The following is a 24932-nucleotide window of genomic DNA, read 5'->3' on the forward strand; positions in this document are numbered from 1 at the left end:
CGTGTGCGTGTGCGTGTGCGTGTGCGTGTGCGTGTGCGTGTGCGTGTGCGTGTGCGTGTGCGTGTGCGTGCGCGTGCGCGTACGCGCGTACGCGCGTACGCGCGCGTGTGTGTGTGTGTGTGTGTGTGTGTGTGTGTGAGAGTGAGTGAGTGTGTGTGAGAGTGTGTGAGAGTGTGTGTGTGTGGGTGAGTTTGGTTGCATTTCAAATCGAAGAAGCTCCGAATATAACATTGCGTACAGTTGGCAGAACGCAAATAAAAGTGCAGGCGTCCACCAAAGTTTCGTTGACAATCAATGAAAATAAATATCCGTGAAGGTTGCTTTTAGCGCAAAATGATGAGGAACTTCTTATCATGGGGCACGATTTCGTAAGGCAATTATTAAATTTGTTTTGTCGAAAACTAATTTAAATGACAATGTCGAAATTTCCTTCAATTCTATGACTGATGTTATGTCGAGAGAAGAACATTGTTCTTTCGAGCAGGTATCAAAAGGTTATAATAACTTATCGGTAAATAGGACGGAGTATGCATACTCTGCTGATTTGCCAGAAACAGAGAAAAAAGTTGACGTCTGTGGCAAGAGTTGTCAAATGCGTCAAGAGCGTAATTCATATAAAAACATTACGCCGAAACCGGTGAATAGTATCTTTTAACGTGTAAAATTTGATTGTGTAAGTGTTTCAGAGAATTTACAGGATAAGGTTTTGAAACGAGCAGACTTGATTGATTCGTGAACGAATAGGAAGAATGCGAACAAAACAGAAAAGAAATTTTGATTAGAAAGCTAAAGTTGCTATATATCGTCCAGGAGATTTGGTAATGCGCGGAAAATAGGTGTGAGTAGGTCTGGTAGGTAAAATCTTGTTCATGTAAATAGGATGAAGAAGCTTTTTAGTAGGTAGTTTAACGATTTTCTATTTGTAATAGGTGACAAGTATTTTTTTATGTGTTCATAAATCTTTTGTGTTTATTTTTCATATGGAGAAAACAATTGAGGCGGTGATATTTCTGGCGAATGCAGATAGCTAACATAGAAGTACAAGAGGAGATGGATTCCCAGCTTGGATAAATATGACTTATTTTATTTTGGTTTCATGAATATATTAACCTGTACATGTGTATGGTTGTTGGTCATTAACAAGAACCACCTGCATTGAAAGGAAAATATATTTATTTAATTATTATAAATCTTCAATATGATGTATCACCATATCACATTTATTCTTGATGTTTATTTATATTAGAATAACTTGTGTGTTCTTTGCTTTGTCCAAATAAAGTAAGAAAAGCTGATGGAACGTGGATAGCTGCAAGGCAAGGATCATAAAGATAGTCCAGTGAGTGTCCGATGGATGTCCAAGCCTGAGGTGTCGTCTTGAGAACATGCACGATGGAAATTATTTATTTGGAAGTGATATTTTTATGATGAAATGTAATGTTTTTTTTTTTCTTAAATAAATGTTTTGTTAGGATTCAGGTTAGGTAGGATTTTAGCCTAAATAAAGAGTTAGGGACTTAGGGCACGTCCTTCACGCTATTATACGTCACCTTTCATACAAATTACCGCGATTTTCGCGCTGCAGTCACGCTCGATTGCAGTCACGGTTAGTGAGGTGTACATGTTAATTTTTCAAATTGACCACGATGGATGAAAATCGAATTGAAGAATTCAGAATGTAAGACAACACCTTGCAGTACGGAATAGCGGTTTCGCCAGTTATTCCAATCGACTGGATAAATAAATTTATTGACAATTTTGAAACACTACAACTACAACGGAAAAAAACATAGCAGGTGAGTCATTTTTAATATCTATATGTGAAGTGTGTCCCCCAAGAACTAGGTAAAAGTAATGTTTCTTCGTCAGAATCCATCGTGTAACTGAGTCGAAAGATAAAATGTCACTAAAAATTTAAAAAACGGTAGCGCGGCCGCCGCGGGGCTGCAGCGCTTATAACAGCATTTTTTAATTAAGGTAGTAAAATAATTCCTATATCTTTTATATGCAACACGTTGAATTTCATTTATAGAGTCCATCTTCAATCTCTTTTGCATGTAGTCACACACACATACAATCATTCTTAATATGGTAAAGCAAATTTCGGCAATTATTGAAGTGTTTCTTTCTTCAGATTTTCATCCCTGAATTCTAAATAAAATATAATATATCTTTAATATCTAACTTTTCGATTTTGCAATTTGCAGATTTAGGCTTGTAACTAAATTTATTGTCATCTTTTGTGTCCAATCTCTTTTTCGGAACATTTTTTATTTCCAAATAGACGTTTCTACTACCACGCTGTTAGTCCTCTATCCTCTCTTATAGCATATTACTATGCTCTCTGTCCTTTTTCACCTGAATTTCAAGAACATACTGTAATTCTCTTCTAAAGTTCTTTAATTTGCTTGGACAAGAAATCCATTGATTTGTCGATTTTTTTAGTTAACCGTTTTAATCTCATGAAGGTTAGAGTTGATCATGTTTAATTCTTTTCTGAGGAGCAAGCAAATCCGCGATCATCGATTTTATTTCTTCCATAAGCGCACTATGATTGGAATCTCCTTCATCTCTCCTCCTTTTGAACCATTGGGAAACAAAAGTATTGGGAGGAGGTGTTTCGGGATTGAACTCATAGAATCGGAGAAAGATCTATTATCCATTTGTTTGCATACACCAGGACCAGATATAACAATATATTTTCTCTCTCTCTCTCTCCCTTTTCTCTCTCTTCCACCATCCGTTGTAACAAATTGCTAGATGCCAGGCAATCATAGATGTTAGGAGCTCGAGATAGTATTTCGTGTATAGGATGAGACTAAGGAGCGCGTGATGACATAGCGCAGTGGTCAGGAACCGCTAATAATATTGGCGTCAAGTTTTACGTGTCCACTCTTTTTCCCAGAGATAATAAAGACTTCATTGAATTTCAAAATAACTGGTATTACCACACATTTTCCCGGATGTATGACAATTTTGTAAGGTATCAGGCAATCATAAATGCCAGGAGGTCCAAAAAGTACGCTGCGTAGAGGTCGGAGCCAATATACGCATGACGTAAAGCAATGGGTAGGAATTGATAAAAATGGTGTGCTGTCTGGAGGTGACCCGTGCAGTGGGACTTTTAAACGGGTTGACGATGAAGTGCAGCTCGTATCGGGAGCGTGGATTAGAATGGTGCAGTCACAGACATACATCTAGATAGACGCCGCAAGAGTACGTAACTTGCGTGCTCAATGTAAGATACAGACTTAGTTGCCGCTGCGGGCTCGACCGTTATCGTAGATAAACGCTAGATAAACGCAAGCCGAACACGCGAAAAATGCCTAATTGTGCCATTATAAACTGCAAAAGCACCATAACTGTAGGTAAACGAGTAAACAGGGACGTTTCCTTCCACCGGTAAGTGATTTTGTAATCAGAAGATGCAAAATTTATTTTAAAAGTAATTATTTCGATTTTGTATGAATTCGAAGAAAACAAATATGCAAACGAGGGTACGCCTCATGATTTATAATACATTGCGGCTTTTACTTGGTGAGACATATTTGTCATCCTTTATATTGTATTCAAGGCGTATTACGCCATGAATATCGAACGAGGGTACTTTTGTATTAATGCATTCAGTGGCATAGTTGGAAATCGGAGAAATAAAAACAAATCACAAAAATTTCACACGAGGCCGTCATTAAATAAATCTCTTCTGATTAATAAGATATTACGATATTTTGTCAGCAGTAATATTTCCAGTTGTCTTGCCATTCATCAATTTGATCAATCACCAACAGTAAACCATCTAGTAAAATTAATTAAGGCAGTGGCAAGTTCATATAATGACGTGCGTTTTCATTATTTAAGTTAATCGATAAGATCTTCTATTACTAAAAGATGTTATATAATAAGCTCATTTTATTGGAAGGACAATAATTTTAATATTTGAAGTCCATTAAAAATTAAAGTCTTAAATTTTTTAGGTAATCAACACTTTTTAAAAACATGTTTTAATAAAGGACTGAACTATCTTATTCTAGTATTTTTCTCCTATAGTAATATTTCACGACTATTTGTAATCAATAAATACTTCAGTCTTGAACAAACATTATTCTATTTAAAATCGATTAATTGAAGGGTATACGCGTATTTACGCGTATTCCGTTAATCGATTTATAGCGGAAGGAGCTTTTTCCATCACTAAATAGTTCTTGGGGAGTCATAGTGCGTACAAAAAATGTGGCACGCTTGGTTTTCGTACAAATTGCTGTACTTGCGGTGTCTATTTATGTAGATATATATATTGTCTGTGGGTGCAGTACTCACACAATCTTCACTTGTCCTCCTCAAGAGTAACATCTTCTACGGTACCAGACAATCATAAATGCTTGAAGGTGAGTCAGTACGAGCGGTGTAGTAAGTAGATGGGGCCAATATACGTGCGCGATGACTTTGTGCAGTGGGCAGGAACCGCTAGTAAAGATGGCGTCAAGTGTGGGTGCAGAATGGTGCAACAGCCGCACAAATATACACAACTCGAAACTCACTCCTACACACCTATGCGCTCCTAATATTTTACTACAATTTATTATCAAAATTTTCACACTAGTTTTGCCACCTTGTATGTACACTATCTACTTATTATTTAACGGGTTAAGGTTGATGTGCATCCCCCGTAAAGGAAAGTGCGGCAGGGACAGCGGTTGAGCTTGATATGTACTTCCTGCAGCCTATCCTGTTGGTACAAGTTAGCCGTTCTTATTTATGTGTTTATTACAGTTTGTACAGTTATATGCATGAAATTTTGCATAAAGATACTTTAGACAGAAATCTATGGAGATCTTAATGGTAATATGTAAAAATTATTGAAGTTTCTGATGGTAAATAATACCTTCCATTAATTATAACACAAGGTATGAGTAACTTTTGCCGCGCATGTCATGTCGAATACAAAGTAGAGTTATCGTTAGTAGTATATTATTAGGGCATCTGGATACAAGGAGTTATCCAGACGCCCTAATAATATCTATTCAAGAAGTCATTACATCTATTCAAGAAGTCATCTATTCAAGAAGACATCTATTCAAGAAGTCATTACATCTATTCAAGAAGTCATCTATTCAAGAAGACATCTATTTCAAGAAGTCGTCTGAAAAAACTTTTTTATTTGACAAATTTCGTCTATAGTAGACTATTTCTATGTATTCAAGAACATTACCAATTCACTGTTTATTTTAAGAACAAAGTATTACAATGTCACAACGCTTCCAATTGAATGCATATGGTCTGGTATTTTATAATATTTATACTTATCAAATGACACCGCTATGCAGAGACGATAGCAAATGCGCGCGTGTCTCGATCATTCATGATTAAGTACCTGATGCAATTCGCAATGTAAGCTTAACGCTTTGTTATATATTCTATTCCTTATTCAATTTTCTACCCGACTACGTCGAAAAAAAAGGAAGGTAAGGAATAACGGGTATTGATAAAAACAATGAATGTTTCAAATATAATTTATTAATAAAACGTATCTACATTTTTACAACATTGTGTAACCATTACTAGAGTCTGTTGTTAGAGGCGACATAATTTTATCTATAATATCTTTTGTTGAGTGGTAAATGTCATCCAATAAAATGTTTCTCACCGCGTATTGCACACACAAATCTGCTTCACATTTACACATTTGGTCACTATTCTGTATTTGATCAGTATCATAGATCTCTATTTTAATAACCTTGCTCGCACCACTCCGAAGTCGCTTTTTTATATATGTATAACATGTAGTCTTTTCGGATTTTCTTTTGCGTCCCAATCCGAGCCGCGTTCCATTTGGAGATAAATCTCTTTGTGATGCAGCGCTGGGCACGAAGTTGAATAATTGATCTCCGGAATCCTTAAAACAAGTTGAAAGTAAGTATTAATTACACATCCTCAATTCATTGTTAATATTAAAATTATTTATTTATTTATTATATTTACAGTATATAAAACCTGTACAGGTTTCTCAACAAATTTAATCTAAAGAAAATTAAAAATAAATTTTGGTTAACTTACCGACATTTTATGACAACTTCACAAGAAAATAAGTTTTTTAATAATGATTATTTTACTCCCAATTTACCCGTTTATATTGAGTGAAGGCAGTGCTAATAGGGTTCAAAATTAACATCGTACTTACTGTATTTTTTATTCAATACTCATCAATAAATCTAATATGGAGTGCTCGACGCCGAGAGTAAAAATGACTCCGTTTGTGTTTACTTCCATTTATGATTACTCGACTACAGCGGAGCGAACAGGAGGGTTATGATTTCAGCAGCATACCTAAGTGTATGTATCTAAGTGTGTATGTATTCATCTGTTCTATCACTGAGCCAAAACTGCTAAAACGATTCCAAGTTATGAGGTATCGTTACATTGAACTCAATTATGCCGATTATTTAGGTATCTACATCATATACTTATATAGTCTAAAAAATAAGAACCTTTCGTTTCAACATACCTTTAAAAGATCTCTTCAAATATATCATATAGAACATGATGCAGCAAGTGTGATGTAGTACAATATTTATAAAGATTTTTATGATGAACACCCATGCCCAGCAGTGGGACGTGTAACAGTGTTGATGATATGATATGACTAGTAGTTTTGATACCAATGTTTCGTTGCCGGGGTTTAATTTTGTAACTTTTGTATTCGTAGTATTAAGTGAATTGTTGTATGAAAAATTCTGTAAGCAGGTATATTTTCAATAAAATTATGTTATTAAGATTAATGATAATACAAAATGATACATCGCACACTCAATTCTATCATTTATTTAGTAAGACAAAATTATAGTTCTTATTGCATAAAGAAGAAGGTTGAAATTATACAATCGATTTATTAAGCAAAGAAAAACATTTACAAATGCAAAATATCCAATCAATATTTCACATTTTATTTTTATGCTACCTTATCCACTTAGAATTAGAATCGATATTAGAATTAACTTACCGATGATTGCTGCATATCATACTGAGTATTTGTTTTTGCATTTATGTTGACTGTGCATTTTCCTATTTTGCTTCATATACAAATTACAAATATGGGTAAACGTGACGCGTATGAAGGCCTATATAGACCGGTCCTCTCTATCCATGATTATTGCTCAGATCACCTTCCTACAAGACAACAGGACAGCTCAAAAAAACAAATCAACCACTGCAAATAACTAAGAACAATGTAAGTGCATTTTAAGTACTAAAATAAATTTATGTTACATAACCGTGCCATCTATTCGAACTATTCATCAATTATAATTAATTATCTATTTTATTCCATTATTTTTTTTCGGACTATTTATTTTTTAGTCCAAATCCGAATCTATTTACTGTGATGAAGAGTCGCGGGTTCGAATCCTGCTGGGGAGCAAAATTAGTGACAAGTACAAATGCGCATACTCGATTCCAAAATGTTTAATATTTTACCTGTGCTTATTTTATCGTTGTCCTAGTTTTACTAATCATTCGATCAGTTTTTGTGAGTTCACTGTCGCAAGATATTATTACCAAACAATTTATGTTTTTATTCAATCATTTTACTATGTACTACTCATATATTTTATTCTATTAGGTCTTTGGCACAAGATTTATTCCTGTCAGAAGACGAGTGCGAGACGGTGCAGCCTAAGCTCTCGAAATCCTCGAAGAAGCATTCGAGATGTGACCCTTCGACAAGTAAGAAGACAGGTGAGCCGTTCACTACCACTGCGCCTAAGAAAAGGAAAACCGTCATCAACCCAATCACCCCCGTCATGAAGGCGGCGACGGCTGAGCTTTTCGGCAGCGAGAGTGATGAAGAAGAAGGGTGCTCGACAGGTTCAACAAAGGGTACGCCAATTTACTCTTACGTTACGCGAAAGCTAGCAAATGGGATAAGTCGTCAAACAGACGACAATAAAACTGGCACTCATTACGTTGAGTTAAAAGTTTATTCATGCAACGAGATCAAAAACGTTGCACCGATAAATAGATGGCGTCATAGTATTATTACTATAAAAAACAGAACGAACGTCAACTCTGAAGCTTGGGCACATCTAACAGATTACATAAAGACAACTCGCAAAGAATTCAAAAATTGCCCACCCTCATTTAATAGTACTTACTATTAGCATTATTTTTACTGGCCTGTATTGTAGTAATTAAATGTGTTTAACTATAAATATATATGAATAAGTAAATAAATATATTATTTTATTCTTAATTTGTAATCTTTTTACTTTACAGCGACATCCTGTGTAGCCAATGCGGTCAAGTGTGACATGTGCAACATCGAAATTCCTCAAAAGAAATATCATTATCATATGAGAACGAATGTACACAAAGAGAATTGTTTATTAAAAACTGAATTCAAAAATATTGACATTATTAAGACTGCATTTAAGAACAGAATTGTGACTTACCGCATAAATCCTGCACAGGAAGTCGAGTACCTCACACCCGAGGCGTTCCTGTACAGTTATAAAAATGATGTTTCGAATGTTATCCATTTATCAATACTGAAACACACATGTCTGAAGTTAAATTTTGAACTGTTTGCTTATTTTGAGTTACCACGGTCAAGTACGCAACAGTTAAAATCTTTTAATACAAAGTTTGATTGCGTTTTTAACAACACTAATATTAATGAGTTGTATATGAATGCTATAGAAACATTTAAACAAAAACTTTCAGAATTTGAACACTGTGAATCTGGTTGGTCTCTGGTTTCAATAAGTCATTTAGAATTGAATATAAACAAATATTGTCCTATGAGAGGTGGTACGTTCATAGAGCTGCCATCATTTCTCAAGAATAGTAAAAGTTGCATAAATATACAGAATAAAGATGAGTACTGTTTTCTATGGAGTATAGTAGCTGCATTATTTCCCGCCAAAAGTAATGTATGCAAAACAAGTTCATATCCTCACCATTCAACTGTCTTTAAAACAGACGGTATGACTTTCCCTCCGTCGTGTAAAGATATACAATTGTTTGAAGCTAATAATAACATCAGTATCAACATTTATGGATTAAGTTCAAGCAGTTTAGTAACTGGTCCATTATATTTATCTAAAAATCGAAAGAACAATCATGTAAATTTATTATACTTTGAAAAAGGAGTCAAAGGTCATTACTGCCTTATTAAAGATCTTGTACGATTAGTAAAACGTCAGATTAGTAAATTTAAAGGGAATCTATATATGTGTGAGAATTGTTTACGCTTTTTTTCTTCTGAAATTAAATATACAAACCATGATTGCTCTCAAGTGTTGACAGTCTTACCTAAAAAAAATAGTACAATCGGATTTAAACATTTTGAGAGACAGCAAAAAATTTATTTTGTTATATATGCTGATTTCGAAAGTCTATTAGTTAACTGTACAGAGAATGGTAGCGAAAATACACGTAATTTAAAAGTTCATCAACCTTCATGTTTTGCGTATTATATTTGTTGTTCATATGACTCGAGTTTAAACAAGTTCGTTACCTACAGGGGTTCGGATTGTGTAGAAGTGTTTGTTAACAGATTGATTGCAGATGTGAAATGCCTTTATAAAATATTATGTGATAAGAATCCAATGACGCCTTTGACGAAAGAACAAGAAAATAGTTATCAAAACGCTACATCGTGTCATATTTGTAGCCATTTATTATTCGATGACAAGGTTCGTGACCACGATCATATTACTTCTGAATATAGAGGGCCAGCTCATTCACAATGTAATTTGATGTTCAGAGTGTGTCCATTCATACCAGTAGTCTTTCATAATTTAGCTAACTATGACTCACATTTGTTTATTAGCGAATTAGCAAAATACTATGGTCCAATTACAATTATACCGAAAACTAAAGAAAAGTACCTCACAATTACAAAGACCATACATTTAAAAGAATTTACACGTCCATTACAAATAAAATTTATAGATTCATTTCAGTTTTTGAGCACAAGTTTAGACATGTTGAGTAACAATTTATCAGATGAAGATTTCACCAATTTATCCATGCAATTTAAAAGCAAGCATTTGCATTTATTAAAATCAAAAGGTATTTATCCGTACGATTACATGGATTCTTGGAATAGATACGAAGAAACTAAACTTCCTTCAAAAGAATTTTTTTTTAATAATTTGAAAATGGAACATATAAGTGATAAAGACTTTAATCATGCACATTCTGTGTGGAATGTATTCAATATTAATACTCTCGGTGAATATACCGATTTGTACCTTAAATGTGACGTTTTATTGTTATGTGATGTATTTGAAAATTTCAGAAACTTGAGTTTAAAATATTACAAATTAGATCCAGCCTATTACGTAACATCACCGAGCTTGAGTTGGGATGCTATGCTGCTTTCGACAGGCATTGAACTAGATTTGATAGATGATTTGGAAATGTATCAAATGTTAGAAAAAGGAATACGCGGAGGATTGGTTCAGTGTTCATTACGACACGCTAAAGCCAATAATAAATACTTACCAGAATTTGATGATTTCAATCCGTCATCTTATTTGATATATTTAGATTGTAACAATCTGTACGGACATGCAATGACTAAAAGTTTGCCTTATTCTGAATTTAAATTTTTAAATAAATATGAAATTGAAACGTTTAATATTTTGACAGTACCTGAAAATGGAGACACTGGGTTTATTTTGGAAGTGGATCTAGAGTATCCTGAGAACTTACATAATTTGCACAGTGATTTGCCATTCGCTCCGGAGAAATTTATTCCCCCGGGAGGAAAGTCTCCGAAATTGATTGCGAGTTTATATGATAAATATAACTACGTTGTTCATTTCATTCACTTGAAAGAAATGTTGAGAAATGGTTTAATTTTAAGAAATATTCACCGTATACTGAGCTTTAAACAGTCAAATTTTTTACAGAAATACATAGATTTGAATACAAATCTGCGGCAATCCGCTGTGTCCGTTTTCGAAAAAGACTTTTTTAAACTCATGAATAATGCAATTTTCGGTAAAACTATTGAAAATAGACGCAAACAAGTAAGTGTTAAATTGATCACAACTTGGAAAGATGAATATAATTTAACAAAAAAGCGACTTGATGCTGAAACACTTATTTCTCGCCCAAATCTAAAAAATATTTCAGTGTTCTCAGAAAATTTTCTAGCTGCTCAATTTACTCCAGAAAAGATTGTGCTCGACAGACCTATCTACATTGGGTTTTCAGTTTTAGAATACGCAAAACAGCATCTATACAAGTTTCATTACGATTTTATTAAAAAGATATATAATCAGAATGCAAAACTTTGTTATACAGATACTGATAGCCTCCTATACTTGATATTCACAGAGGACGTTTACAGAGATATCAAAAATAATTTGTCGGAATTTGATACTAGTAACTTTGATTTAAATAATCCATACTGCATAGAAAGGGTGAATGCAAAAATCCCCGGCTTATTTAAAGACGAACTTGGGGGTGATGTGATTAGAGAATTTGTAGGTCTTAGAGCAAAACTTTATTCCTTGAACAGCATTAAAACACGAATCAATAAAGCTAAAGGTGTTTCTAAGTGCGTTACTAAGAATCTTACTTTATCACAATACAAAGACTCATTATTCAACGTCAAAGATTTAAAATGTAAAATGAATTTAATTAAATCAATCAAGCACGTACTTTACTCTCAAGAGCTTAATAAAACGGTTTTAAGCAATACTGATGATAAAAGGCAGATACTAGTAAATAAAGTCAACACCTTACCTTGGGGGCATTACAAAACAATTTTTTAATTTATCTTTCACTAACATTCGTAATGATATTTGCCTGCTGTAAAGTATATTATATTTGTAATTCGATAAGGAATTTTTACTTTTTCGTTATTTTCATGTTTATATATTTTTTTTTATTTTTAATGTATGTTTTTTACTTTTAATATTTGTAAGATTAAGATTTGTAAATACGCTTGTACTAAATTTAAATAAAGAATTTATATTATACTTATCGCATTTGTTTTGTTCATAGTTTCAATTCCTCTGATTGACGAGTATATAAATACTAAAACATTCAACTCCCTCTCACTTCACGATGAAGTTCGTAAAACAAACTCAAACTTTAGAAGTAGCTAATATTAAAGTAAAAAATTATTCAGAAAAAGTAAAACATAGTTCGCTGTTACCAAACACAATCCGGTGCATAGTATGCGGTCCTTCCAATTGTGGTAAAACTAACATTATGTTGAATCTATTGTTACATGAAAATGGTTTGAAATTTAAACATATTTACTTGTATTCAAAGACAGCATTTCAACCAAAGTATACTTTTTTAAGACAAGTTATGGAAGGTGTTCCAGGGGCAGAACTATTTATATTTAACGAGAACAAGGAAGTTCTTCATCCCAACGATGCTTTGACAAATTCAATTATGATTTTTGATGATGTCGCTTGTGAAAACCAAATGAATATTCGTAATTATTTTGCTATGGGGAGACACAGACAGATAGACTGTTTTTATTTATCTCAAACTTATTCAAAAATACCTAAACAATTGCTCAGGGACAACGTCAATGTGTTGATTATTTTCAAACAAGATGATATTAATTTAAGACATATATACAACGAGCATGTAAATACAGACTTAGATTGGTCTACATTTAAGCGGCTTTGTGTTGTTATATGGCAAGATCAATTTAGCTTTTTATTAATAAATAAAGATTGTGCAATGAATATGGGAAGGTATAGACAAGGATTTGACACGTTTATTTACTTATAAAATCCTCATATAAAGCAATTTGTTGTCTAAATACCGCACTTGCAGTCGAGTGTTCGTTTAAATTGGTAGATTTATCAATAATCCGTACAATGGAAATAGATTTAAAAGAGCAACTCGTTAAATCGGTGGACAATATAAAGAATAAAATAAAAATGATTCAATGTGATGAAGATGAAGCTAATCTGAAATACAAAAACGTCTTTAAATCTATTACAGAACCTCTAGAAACATTGCTCAAAAATAAAAAGTCTATCCCCACTTTCACCATGTCAACCAAAATAGATGAAACTGGTGGTAGTGAGGACTTGAACTCTTCTACAGATTATGAAAATTTCAAAGACATAATCAACGCAGATTCTAGTGACCATTCCGAATATTATGAATATGCTAACGATGCCAGTAAACGTTTATTAAACGAAAGTAATGGTAACGACACTCTTTTATCTCTAAAGAAAGAAGACATGATGGATATGTATGAACATTTTAATGTACCATTTGGCATTCAAACCAAAAATAAAAAGCTTATGATGGGAAATAGTGCTGTTAGTTTATCTTATATACCTGATGCTTCTCATGCGGAAAAAAGGTACATAATTACCATCAATGACAAGAAGTATGAATTAACCGCTGGTTTAAAGGAACTTCTAATGCGTAATAAACCTGATCTTACGATTGTGACCGAAAAAGACAAAAGTGAATACAAAGAAATGTTAATTAACACTAACGCACACAAACGTGATTTTGACCCGAACGGAAAATTAAAAGGTGATAAAGGATTAAAATACTGCACAATCATCAAGCCTTTATTTTCTCAACTAAATGAACGCAATACAGATTTAGTCAAAAAGTTACCACAATTAAAAAGCGGAGGATACTTGCCTGAACTAAAACAATATAAAAGTAACACAGATTATATTTATTGGGATGATCCAAATGAGTTGATTGAAAGACTGAAACTTTTAATTGCATCTAAAAGCGCTGGTAACAACAATCATGATAATGAAATTGTATCAATTATTGAAGAATTAAAGGAAGCCGGTATAATAAAAGAATAAAATCTATTTTAGTATCATCATTACCCTAAGTATTCTAATGAATATAAGACATGAATCTCGAGAAAAAAAATGATACTGGCGTAGATAATTTTAAAGTAGAAGTAATTAAAATCTCATCTTCAGATAAAGCTGAATTACCCGATATTGTTAGTAAAGACTATGTTGATAAAATTGTTAAGAAGAATTCAGACAATTTAGTACATATTGAAAAGTTAATTTTGATCTTAGTTGATCGTATAAAAGATATTGAAAAAGACATTGCTTTGAAGGGACTCGAAGGAAAATTGAACAAGCATTATGAGCAAAGCCGACGTTGTTAATGAAATTCATAAGAATGCTAGAGTGAATTTTCCCCGGAGAAGTGTATTGTTAAGGGATATAGATGACCTTTGGCAAGCAGATTTGATAGATATGCAAGTTTTATCCAAATTTAATGCTGGATACAAATACATATTGGTGATTATCGATTGTTTCTCAAAGTATGCTTGGACATTTCCCCTCAAACGAAAAACTAAAGAAAACGTGTCTAAAGAGTTTCAAACATTATTAGCAAGGGGGGCGTTACCCAAAAAATTTACAAACTGATATGGGAAAAGAATTTTATAATAATTTATTTAAAAAAGTTATCAAACAGTATAATATTAACCATTATTCTACATATTCTACGAAAAAAGCCTCAATCGTAGAAAGACTTATAAGAACTCTCAAGACAAGCTTGTACAAGGAGTTTAGTTTAAAAGGAAATTATAATTGGAATGATGGAACCCTCGACAAAAAAGTTTACGAATACAATCACGCTTATCACAGAACAGTCGGAAAAGCACCAGCTACAATTAATCACAGTAATAAAGGAACTGTATTACAGAGATACATTAACAATACACAATGTAAAAAAGTATTGACTAGAAAAAGATTTCAAGTTGGAGATTTCGTAAGAATCAGTAAATACAAAGGATTTTTTGAAAAGGGGTTTACACCTAATTGGTCTACAGAAATATTCAAGATTACAAAAATCCAACAAACCAGTCCCCCTACATATTTGCTAGAAGATTCAAAATCAAGACCAATTTTAGGGGCGTTCTATAGTGAAGAAATTCAGAAAACTGTACACCCTGAGATATATCTTGTTGAAAAAGTTTTGAAACGCAAAGGAAACAAAGTATATGTTAAGTGGTTAGGTCTTCCGTTAAGTGAAAACAGTTGGATTGATAAATCAAATCGTTTGTAATTGTAAAATATAGTGTATATAAATATGCTATTCAAATTTCGTGTAATCATTTGTATTGAGATCTTAACATAACAAAGACCGCTTTGAATAAAGTATTCGCAAACAATATTATTGAAAATGAAAAACTTAAATGATAATTCCGATAACGCGAATCAGAAGAGAAAAGACAAATTAGCAACCGCTCAGAAAACTGGAGCGGGTATGACAAAAACGATATTGAGCAATATTATTTCGCATACTAAAAAACATATCCGCAAACTAAAACCAAAATGCAAGAAAATGTTAATAGAATTAGCATATGCAGCTGCTCAAGAATTGGCTTCTGACTTACCCGTACCGTTACCGAGAGTGATACCTGTACCTAAAACCGGTGGATTTCTACCATTAGTTCCTATTTTTGCCGGATTATCTGCTACAGGAAGTTTAGCGGGGGGTGTTGATGGAATCACCAAAGCTGTAAATAATTATAAGTCAGCCAAAAAACAACTATCAGAATTGAAGAGGCATAATATAAAAATGAAAGCGATGTGTATTGGAAAAGGATTACATCTGAAGCCGTACAAAAGTGGTTTAGGAATTTATGTTTCAAATAAAAAAAACTAGATACTGGGCTACCCAATAGAGCTTTAACTAATATAGATATTATAAAGCACACAAAAAATATTCCTCACTTTCGTGGTGTATTTATGAGAGACGAATTGCCGAAGGTGCCATGGTTAATGGAATGTGGTGTGATTAATTTAGATTCTTCTAGAAATTCTGGAACTCATTGGGTAGCTTATGGAAAATTTAAAGATTATATCGAATATTTCGATAGTTACGGTAACTTAAAACCACCGAAAGAGTTTATAGCATATGTGGGACCACGTATTCAATATAATTATGATAATTTACAAGGAAATCATCTATACAACTGCGGGCATTTGTGTTTAAAATTTCTGACATCATTTTGGAAAACTAAATATTTATGATTCAACTACAAAGACAATAAATAAATAAAATGAAATGTTAAACCAGTGGAGCACATTCCTACACGAACATTGTTCAGAATTGGGTGCTAAGTATATGTTTATTATAGTAGTCATCATAAAACATTATCTTATATTTTATAATATTAAATCAATATGTATGTTTACAATAAAACCTTATTGAATGAACAAAAGTTCAATATTCAGCTTCCAGTGTTCAAAGGGAGAAGACGATTAGGCACAACAAAGAAAATTACTAAAAGTAATAAAAACTTTCTTCTTTCTCTTGGTTTAGAAATAAATAATAAAAAATAAACATGTTGCAAATATCGGACCCACCACAGCAAGATAATTCCATTGAAAGCTATGAAATCCACAGCTATAATCCCTACAATCATAGCTATAAAGAAAACGATGAAATTAGAATACCTATTCATCAGCAAGATGTTTATATATTACCATCCGCAAGCTCCATTTACATTGAGGGGTGTGCAAGTGTATTTGAACAAGATGCAGCAGGAAAAAAAACACCAAAAGAGATTAAATTTATAAATAATCCGATATTATTTTTATTTCAATACATAAAATACGAACTAAATGGTGTTGAAATAGATCATGTTAAAAATACGGGAATCACAACAACCATTAAATCTCTCATCTCAATGAATGAAGGAGAAAGTAGAAGTGCAGCACTGTGGGGCTGGAATTTAAATGGGTCCACTCGAAAAGATGGTCATTTCTCTGTTATTATACCACTAAATAAAGTATTAGGATTTGCAGAAGATTATAAGAAAATTGTCGCCAATTGTAGGCATGAACTTATACTTCATCGAAGTAATACAGTTTTAAATAGTGTTATACTTGATAGCAAAGATAACGTGGCAATAGACATACAAAAAGTTCAATGGCGTGTACCGCATGTTAGAGTTTCAGACCGTAACAAATTATTATTACTTAAGCATTTAGAAAAAGATAGACCCATACAACTAGCTTTCCGGAATTGGGATTTATATGAATATCCTCTTTTACCTAAGACAACAAAACACTCGTGGTCAGTGAAAACTGCTTCTCAGTTAGAAAAACCAAGATATGTTATATTTGGTTTACAAACTAACAGAAAACTGAACAAATCGAAGAGTCCATCTGTTTTTGATCATTGTAATATAACAAATGTCAAGTTGTTTTTAAATTCACAGTACTTTCCTTATGATTCACTTAATTTGAAATTTGATGAAGACAAATATAGTATATTATACGAAATGTATGCTAACTTTCGTCAGTCGTATTACAACACGAGCATCGATCCCTTGCTTGATTTGAAAGCATTTGAGGAAAAAGCTCCACTGTTCGTTATTGACTGTTCAAGACAAAATGATTCACTGAAAACAGGACCCGTTGACGTTCGTTTAGAGATCGAATCTTCAAAAGATATACCTGAAAATACAACTGGCTACTGTCTGATCATAAACGATCGTCTTATTGAGTATAGACCACTGAGTAACATTGTTCGAAAAATATCATGAACGTGGTTATGGATATTCAAGGTTTTAAAAACGAAAACAATCAATTTATACCGAAAGAAATCGCAATTATTTGTAACAAGAGTATGCTTGTGTTGTTGATTAAACCACCATACCGATTTTATAACCTAACAAAGAAGGAACGTATACAAGTTTCATGGATAGAAAAAAACAGAGGAATATTATGGAATGAAGGATATGTGCCTTATTGTAATTATAAGAGTTTGATGTTAGATTTCTGTAAAAATAAACGTGTTTATGCAAAAGGATTTGAAAAAGTACGGTGGTTGAAGAAGATAATAGAAAGTGATAATGTACATAATCTAGAAAACGTAAACTGTCCTAATTTAGAAACATTAAGTGATAAATATTCAATGTCGTCGGATATTCAAAATTGTATATACCATACTAATATATGTGCTTTTAAAAATGTATCCTATTTGAATAAGTGGTGTATAGAAAATAATATTTTTTGTAAATAAACTATGTGAATCCATTAATGCTGTTTTGTTTTAATTTCTCGATATAAGAGTTCATGAATTCTGAATATACGGACTTCTTAATAAATTTAAGATCTTATTATTTTTTATTCCAACCTCTATCTGAATAGATGTAATGGCTTCTTGAATAGATGTTAAATAAGTGAACACTTTGAATACATGCAATACGACTTCTTGAATATATGTAATGACTTCTTGAATAGATGTTATTGGGGTGTCTGGATAACTCCAACCTCTATCTGAATAGATGTAATGACTTCTTGAATAGATGTTAAATAAGTGATCACTTTGAATACATGCAATACGACTTCTTGAATAGATGTAATGACTTCTTGAATAGATATTATTAGGGCGTCTGGATAACTCCTTGTATCCAGATGCCCTAATAATATACTACTATCGTTCTGCTAATACTTTCGGTTAACTTGTATCAACAAATTCAATAAAGACCATAATAACATCGCGAAATAGACTCCTCCAAACGAACTATACCAATATGCAACAGGACAAATGTTGTCGCTGTAAAAATACGGATTCCTACGTCATGCGTGATACGCACTTGGCCAGTTTAATGTTTGGGTTACATTAAAATTGAAATCATCGTGTGAAGCATATTTATGTGCAAAATTTCAAGCACGTAGCTCTTATAGTTTGCAAACTGTGACCTGATAAAGTAAACATTATGTTTTCATGAACAATTTTACATGATCTTGTTGGCAGAATTTAACTTCAACTGTGTAGCATTGCTGTTACGGAATATAAAGTAAAGCCTGTACCAACTTATACAAAAAAGATGTAAAATGTGAGAATTAAATAAAAAAGTAACAACTTACTTATGACACGCCTTGCAGTTAGCATTCGTGGTTGCGCTGTAAAGCCAGACAACGAAGCTGTCACTGCAAATAACGAAAAATAATATTCTTTAAACGTGTGGGTCATAGTTTACATCTACGTAATAATCACGTGATACTAACACATATGCCACACTACATTCATCTCACAATGTTTTTGCTTTTGATGCAACGCGCTACTCTTGAAGGTGGTGGCTGAAAATCAGTGCTTTGCTTTTGGGCAAATTTTGCACTGAGCCACGATCTATTTGGCTTGCTGCAGCACACACAAGCTGTTGACCATTAGGTTAGTACTATGTTTTATGTTGTTTTTTTATTTATTCTATTGCTGTTTGTATTAATTTTATATTATCTCTATCTCTTTTAATCAAGTTACTGTATTATATTATTGTGTGTGTGATGCAAGACAATAAATGTCTTATCTATCTATCAGTAAATATGTGTTTATATCTGTGTACTAATTTATGTTCTATGTGCTTTTGTGTTATACCTTGTGAAGTGATTGTAAATGTTTGTGTGTGTGAGTGTGTATGTGTGTTGAATCGCTTAATATCATATTGACTAGATACCTATACGATGATAGAAGAGCTGCAGTGACTTCGAAGGCGCCTTTATAGTTGAATAGTTGAAGAGATATCCATTCCGCCATTTCACAATATACCTACTCAGTGTATTATAGGTAACACAATATCGTATGTACTAATTAGTAACTATTATTACCTTGCACTTTCACTGGTCGTTGCGATGGTAATGTCTGGTCTCCTGGAATACAAAGTGAAGTTTTGGATTCTGATTTGAACTGACTGATTCACATTTAAGCTGGTGACAGTATCTACTAACAGGCTAACAAGTTTAACAAGAACGCTTTTTCTGGTTAATCTGTACGAAATCTTTAATTTGGGTGATTTAAGGCTATAGTGAATGCATATTTATTACTTTTTAGCCAAATGCAAAACACTGATGGGAGGCTACCAACGCAAAAGTGGTATATAACCTATATGATATGCAACCACTGAAAAAAAGCAAAAAAGTCAGAAAAACTGGTCTTCATCCTCACTTTATTCATCATAATTTGCCTTTATTGAAATTTGAGTACTAAATTTACAAAAAACGTTATTTACCTTCATAGTTATTACAGTTACAAGTAATAAACAGATTGTCTATGATCCTGTAGTTGCTCAAATATATAAATTTATAAATTTATTTGGCGTACTGATTGTGAATTTTTCTGAGTTTTAAATATCCAGTATCCGGCCGGCCTATTACTACTGTCCGGTCGGATATCGGATAGTAATAATAGGCCGGATAGGCCAAATACCGGATAGTTACCGGATATCTGTTTCATCTCTACTTTAATGTAAAGTTAAAGTAATATTGTTTTAAGAGGTTGTGGTAGGCCCCCTGTAATGTGAGCATTACTGCGTTCCAGTTTTGAAGGGTAGGGGTGCTAGTGAAATTACAGGCACCCCTCCGATCTTTGCGTTTTAAAGCTTTGAGTGGCACTGCAACTGTTAAGGACAGGCGTGTCGCTTACCACCAGTCCCACGACTTATTCGTCCCGTCACTTGCACTCTACAAGCATTTCATAATGTTACGCCACTATTGGACTGACAGCCTTAACTAATATAATTAATAGTATGAAATAAAAATTTCAAGATACCTAATATCCTACTCGGAACATTTACTAACAAAATTTGCCACGGAAATTAGGCAGTGAACGCTAACTCGAGAATGAATGTTATGAGGTCAAAGTTAGCGTTTTGATCAAAAAGTTTTATTTACCTGTAGACAACATTTGTTTCGGTATTCGAACTTTGTGTCGTCGAAGTTTATAACAGTATCCTTTCTGAGTACTTTCTGCAAAAAAAAACACAATGTCAGTCTATGCCTACACTCATACCGTTGTTAATGCATAGAAACGTATATTTGCGGCTTTTACGGACGCCATTCGTATAACCTCGTGGTGCTTTCGCGTTGCATAGCGCGGACCGTGTCACGCGCCATGCATAGATTGGCAAGAATGAAAGAAACCAAATAGACAAACAAAATAGAACAAAAGAAAAAACCAAAACAAAGAAGTAAAACAATACAATCAAAACATTTGATGTAAAATAAATAATTACGAAACAAAAGCGGAAACAAACATTTATAAAAAATTAATAAAATTTATTATAACGTTGCTAGGCAACCAATGATTGCATAGGAAAACAACATTTTTTCTCATTGTCCATGATTTAGGCTACTCTGGCCACGGCCTGCTCGCGTAATTAGGCAAATAGGTAATTAATTTACGTAGAAGTAATAACATATCTGACCAATAACTATAAAGTTGCAAAGCACCTATTGATACGAACGATTTATGAATAAAATAATTAAGTTATTAATACATACTGCTGTTAGAAGGTAATGGTAAATGAAAATAAATAAAATTGTTAGATTTTATTTTATATTAATTTACTACATAATTATCTCATCCAGCATCAACTTCAGATTCTGAGCCTGAATTACTATTGGAACTAGAAACGTTTGCTATCTCTTCATTCATTTAAAAAAATCACAAAGGATGACACTGTTTTATTAAAAAAATAATTACTGGTAATATTTATGTTAGTTTTAAATTACTTACTGACGTTTTTAAACTTCTATTAACCTAATCGCATTTCGGGGAAAATATTGAAGTTGTGATAACTGAGAAACAGTCTTCAGATGAAAATCCTAAAATTCATATATTTTTGTTTGTTGACATTTATTCTACATCGAACTAGATTTTAGTACTGCATCTGTCACGTTTCAGTTACAGCTCGCTGTGGGAGTTACCACACTTATCTATTAACGCAGAATCACATTAAGACGGTCAGAAAAAGTTTTATGTCCATAAACGTAAGAGCGAAAAAGACGTTGTGCGTTTCGCATCGGTTCGTCACAGGTCAGCAACGAATCTGCTTCCTGTGAATTTCGAGTCTCAATGCGACAAGTGTGGTTAAACACGATCGCATTAAGACGATTTTAATAAATTTGGTGACACCCTAATGAGTACCAGGTTTCCAATGAATTTAGATACACACAAAACAAACGGGTAGTGTTAAGTATTAACGCTTGGTAGCTTATTTTTTGAGGTAGGTAAGCAATTAACAGAAAGGATTTTAATTTCATAATGGTGAATGTAGCCATCGATCATACAGACGGCAGCACGTTAAGCGACACATTGACGGATATTTTACCATGGCGCAGGTGAAAGGTGTTGGTGGTCACCACTTCGCCATGGTAGTTTGGTGGAGAATGATATATATGGAATGGAAAGACGAGTCGTGGTTTGGTAAAAGACTGTGTTATATTTTGTTTGAGCTACTTATTTATACTAATTTAGTACGTATGTCTTATGCTGATTCACAAGGAATGGTTGTTACTTTTGCTTTTACTAAGACGTGCTTGAATGTCTGTGGCTGCTACAGATCTTATTCCGATGCTTTGTATGCGATATTGGAATACCAGTGCATAATAATAATAATAATAATACCCAAATACCGCCTCTCCCGTTTAAAAATTCTAAATTTATCTTTTAGGCCTTGGGAGAGGCGAGATTCTAAAATAGATAAATAATAATAACCTACATAGCTCTACAAAAGTCAATTGTACTAGACACATGCTCGATAGTCCGCCGTTTCTTAAATACACCTGATTCAACAAACTCCACAAAAAATCACCACTCACTCACATCCCCTCACAATACCACAACCGAACCAGAATACTTGGCTTAGGCCCGTACCTGGTTCCAAATATCCGATCTTCAGTTGAGTACAAGAAAAAATCTTAACATAATAATAAACAAATATTTATCCATAATTATATGCATCTTTTAGGCCTTGGGAGAGGCGACAGTCTAAAATAGACATAATAATAATAATAATAATAAAATAATATAATAATAATGTGCCAGACAATCACACCAATTGCCTCGTCTCAAACTAGAGAATTGCTTGTACTATGAGTATCAAAGCAACGGAGTTTTTTCTGAGGCACTTCCCAGAGCACTTAGACTAGAACCAACTTAGAAAAGTTCATTTCCCAAGTTGGTTCTATGGGAATCGAACCCTCCTCCTCCATCTCCCATCCAGCGCCCAGTGTAAACCGTTAAGCTACCGAGGTCGTCGAAGCTTTATGTGTCGTGAACTGTACAATCGGGGCGAATTGGCCATTAGTCTTGGTTTAGCCGGAAACGGATGGTAAATATAAGATAACTTGAATAGGAAAAGATTCTAAAAGGAAACAAAATTAAAATGCTTAAATTATCGCGCTACCGCACGAACAAATGAACAAACTTCCTACTTATCCCAAATTCCTGTTATCTTTACCTTAAAATTAAAACATTTGCAATGGCGGTAAGGGATTTATTACCTGCTATCGTATTTGTTACACTGATTCGACAGCATGAACTACTTGTCAATGCTGCAGTTTCTGTAACAATTAAAATATTCATAGTTTCTGCAAATGCCTAACACTTTAGTACGGAAACAACGTTCACCACGGTCGTACTCAAAGGTTTGAGTAGGTACGGTACAGTGTATTTTTAAATAAGACAGTATGGGGAAATCCGAAACCATAGAAGATACAAGGAAAGCCCTTTTTTGTGAAAACTATTTTGTCATAGTCAATATTTTGGTCAAGTGTGAGTTGTCCATAAAAATGGACAAAATTAATCAAATATTTTTTCCACTACTGATCAACTCAATTTCAAAAAATGTGGGGCGAAAAAATCGGGACAGCAGATCAAATCAAATCATTTATTTCTTTGTGATACACAGGTTATAAAGTTGTTACAAGAATGAATTTTAAAGAAGGTGGTCAAATTTCATAAAATATTTTTTCATACATAAATGAGTAATTATTTTTAATGCTAATAGAGTCAGTTTATTATAAGGATGACTGCAATATATCGGAAGAATAAAATCGGGACAGCAGAAGTTGGACAAATTTAATAAAATGATTTTTCATACAAAATTAAAAAAACTGACTATTATTTTTAATACTGAATAGACTCCATTTATTATAACAATGATTTTATTGTATTGGATGAAAAGAATTGGGACTGAAAATTAATTTAAAAAGTATGAAATTTTTTTAAATTAAATTTGACCAACTTCTCCTGTCCCAATTTTTTTCTTCAAATATAATGAAATCATTCTTCTATGAAACGGAGTCTATTAGCATTAAAAAAAAATTCATTCATTTGCTTGAAAAAATATTTTATGAAATTTGACAAACTTCTGTTGTTCCGATTTTTTTCGTCCCATGTAATGGAGGGATCTTCATGAAAGAAACCCAGTCAATCAGAACTAAAAAATGTTGATCAATTTTGTAATTTTTTATGGAAAACTCACTTTTGGCCAAGAAATTGACTATGCTATGGCTGTACTATGACTATGTTGACAGTATCAGCCTCGTGGAAAAGATCCTCAGATTCAGGGTACCGAACAATTACTGCAACAGGCGGCGTGGAGTTCCTCTCCTGGCAACTGTGCACACGTACGAAACAGCACTGACACTCGCCCATCCCCGTCGCGACTGCTCTCCTCAAGTCCTTACTCTTAGCATCGACGCAGTGTTTATGACTGGGATGGCAACATTGATGAATTAATGGAATAGTGTTAGAGAAAAGCCAGGAAGTTTATTAGCCAGTACATAATCTTTGTTTAGGTCAGTGATTTGTTATTAATTATGCTGTAACGCGATGATGCATACTGTAATATTACGTTTTTAAATAAATAAATAAATAAATATCAAAATTTTTTCAAAGAAAAGGTTCCTAAGATAGTTAAGTTTCCTTGTATCTTCTATGGTTTCGGATTTTCCCACATTGTCCCATTAAAAAAACACTGTATACTGATATGTCTGTCTGTCTGTGCGATACATTTAAACGGTCTTATTTTTGGCTTCACCAATCACCGTAACTATATAGTATAACGACACAGGTATGGTAACCACACAAACGTAGCAGCGTGCCGAGAACAAACGCTCACATTCACATAAGCTCGCGATACGTTCGACGTC

General features: G+C 33.3%; 1 protein-coding gene and 1 long non-coding RNA gene across 2 annotated transcripts in view; both read right to left on the minus strand.

Moving 5' to 3' along the window:
* The window catches only part of LOC113240202, a 77534-nt gene that overhangs the window by 18195 nt on the left and 34407 nt on the right, over positions 1-24932 (minus strand). The window contains exons 24-27 of the mRNA XM_026477454.1: positions 23280-23339; positions 20667-20741; positions 19605-19646; positions 18867-18929 (exon numbers count right to left, since the gene is read on the minus strand). Coding sequence (XP_026333239.1) covers positions 18867-18929; positions 19605-19646; positions 20667-20741; positions 23280-23339 — 240 coding nt within the window. The remainder of the gene's footprint in view (positions 1-18866; positions 18930-19604; positions 19647-20666; positions 20742-23279; positions 23340-24932) is intronic.
* Positions 6054-15718, minus strand: LOC113230450. Its single transcript, XR_003310495.1, has 5 exons — positions 15377-15718; positions 9276-9306; positions 8445-9093; positions 6998-7164; positions 6054-6731 (listed from the first exon to the last, which is right to left on the minus strand). It is a non-coding gene; the product is annotated as an uncharacterized LOC113230450 (long non-coding RNA).

Source organism: Hyposmocoma kahamanoa, unplaced genomic scaffold (assembly GCF_003589595.1).
Source record: "Hyposmocoma kahamanoa isolate Upper Pololo Valley unplaced genomic scaffold, ASM358959v1 100021, whole genome shotgun sequence".
NCBI lineage: Eukaryota > Metazoa > Arthropoda > Insecta > Lepidoptera > Cosmopterigidae > Hyposmocoma > Hyposmocoma kahamanoa.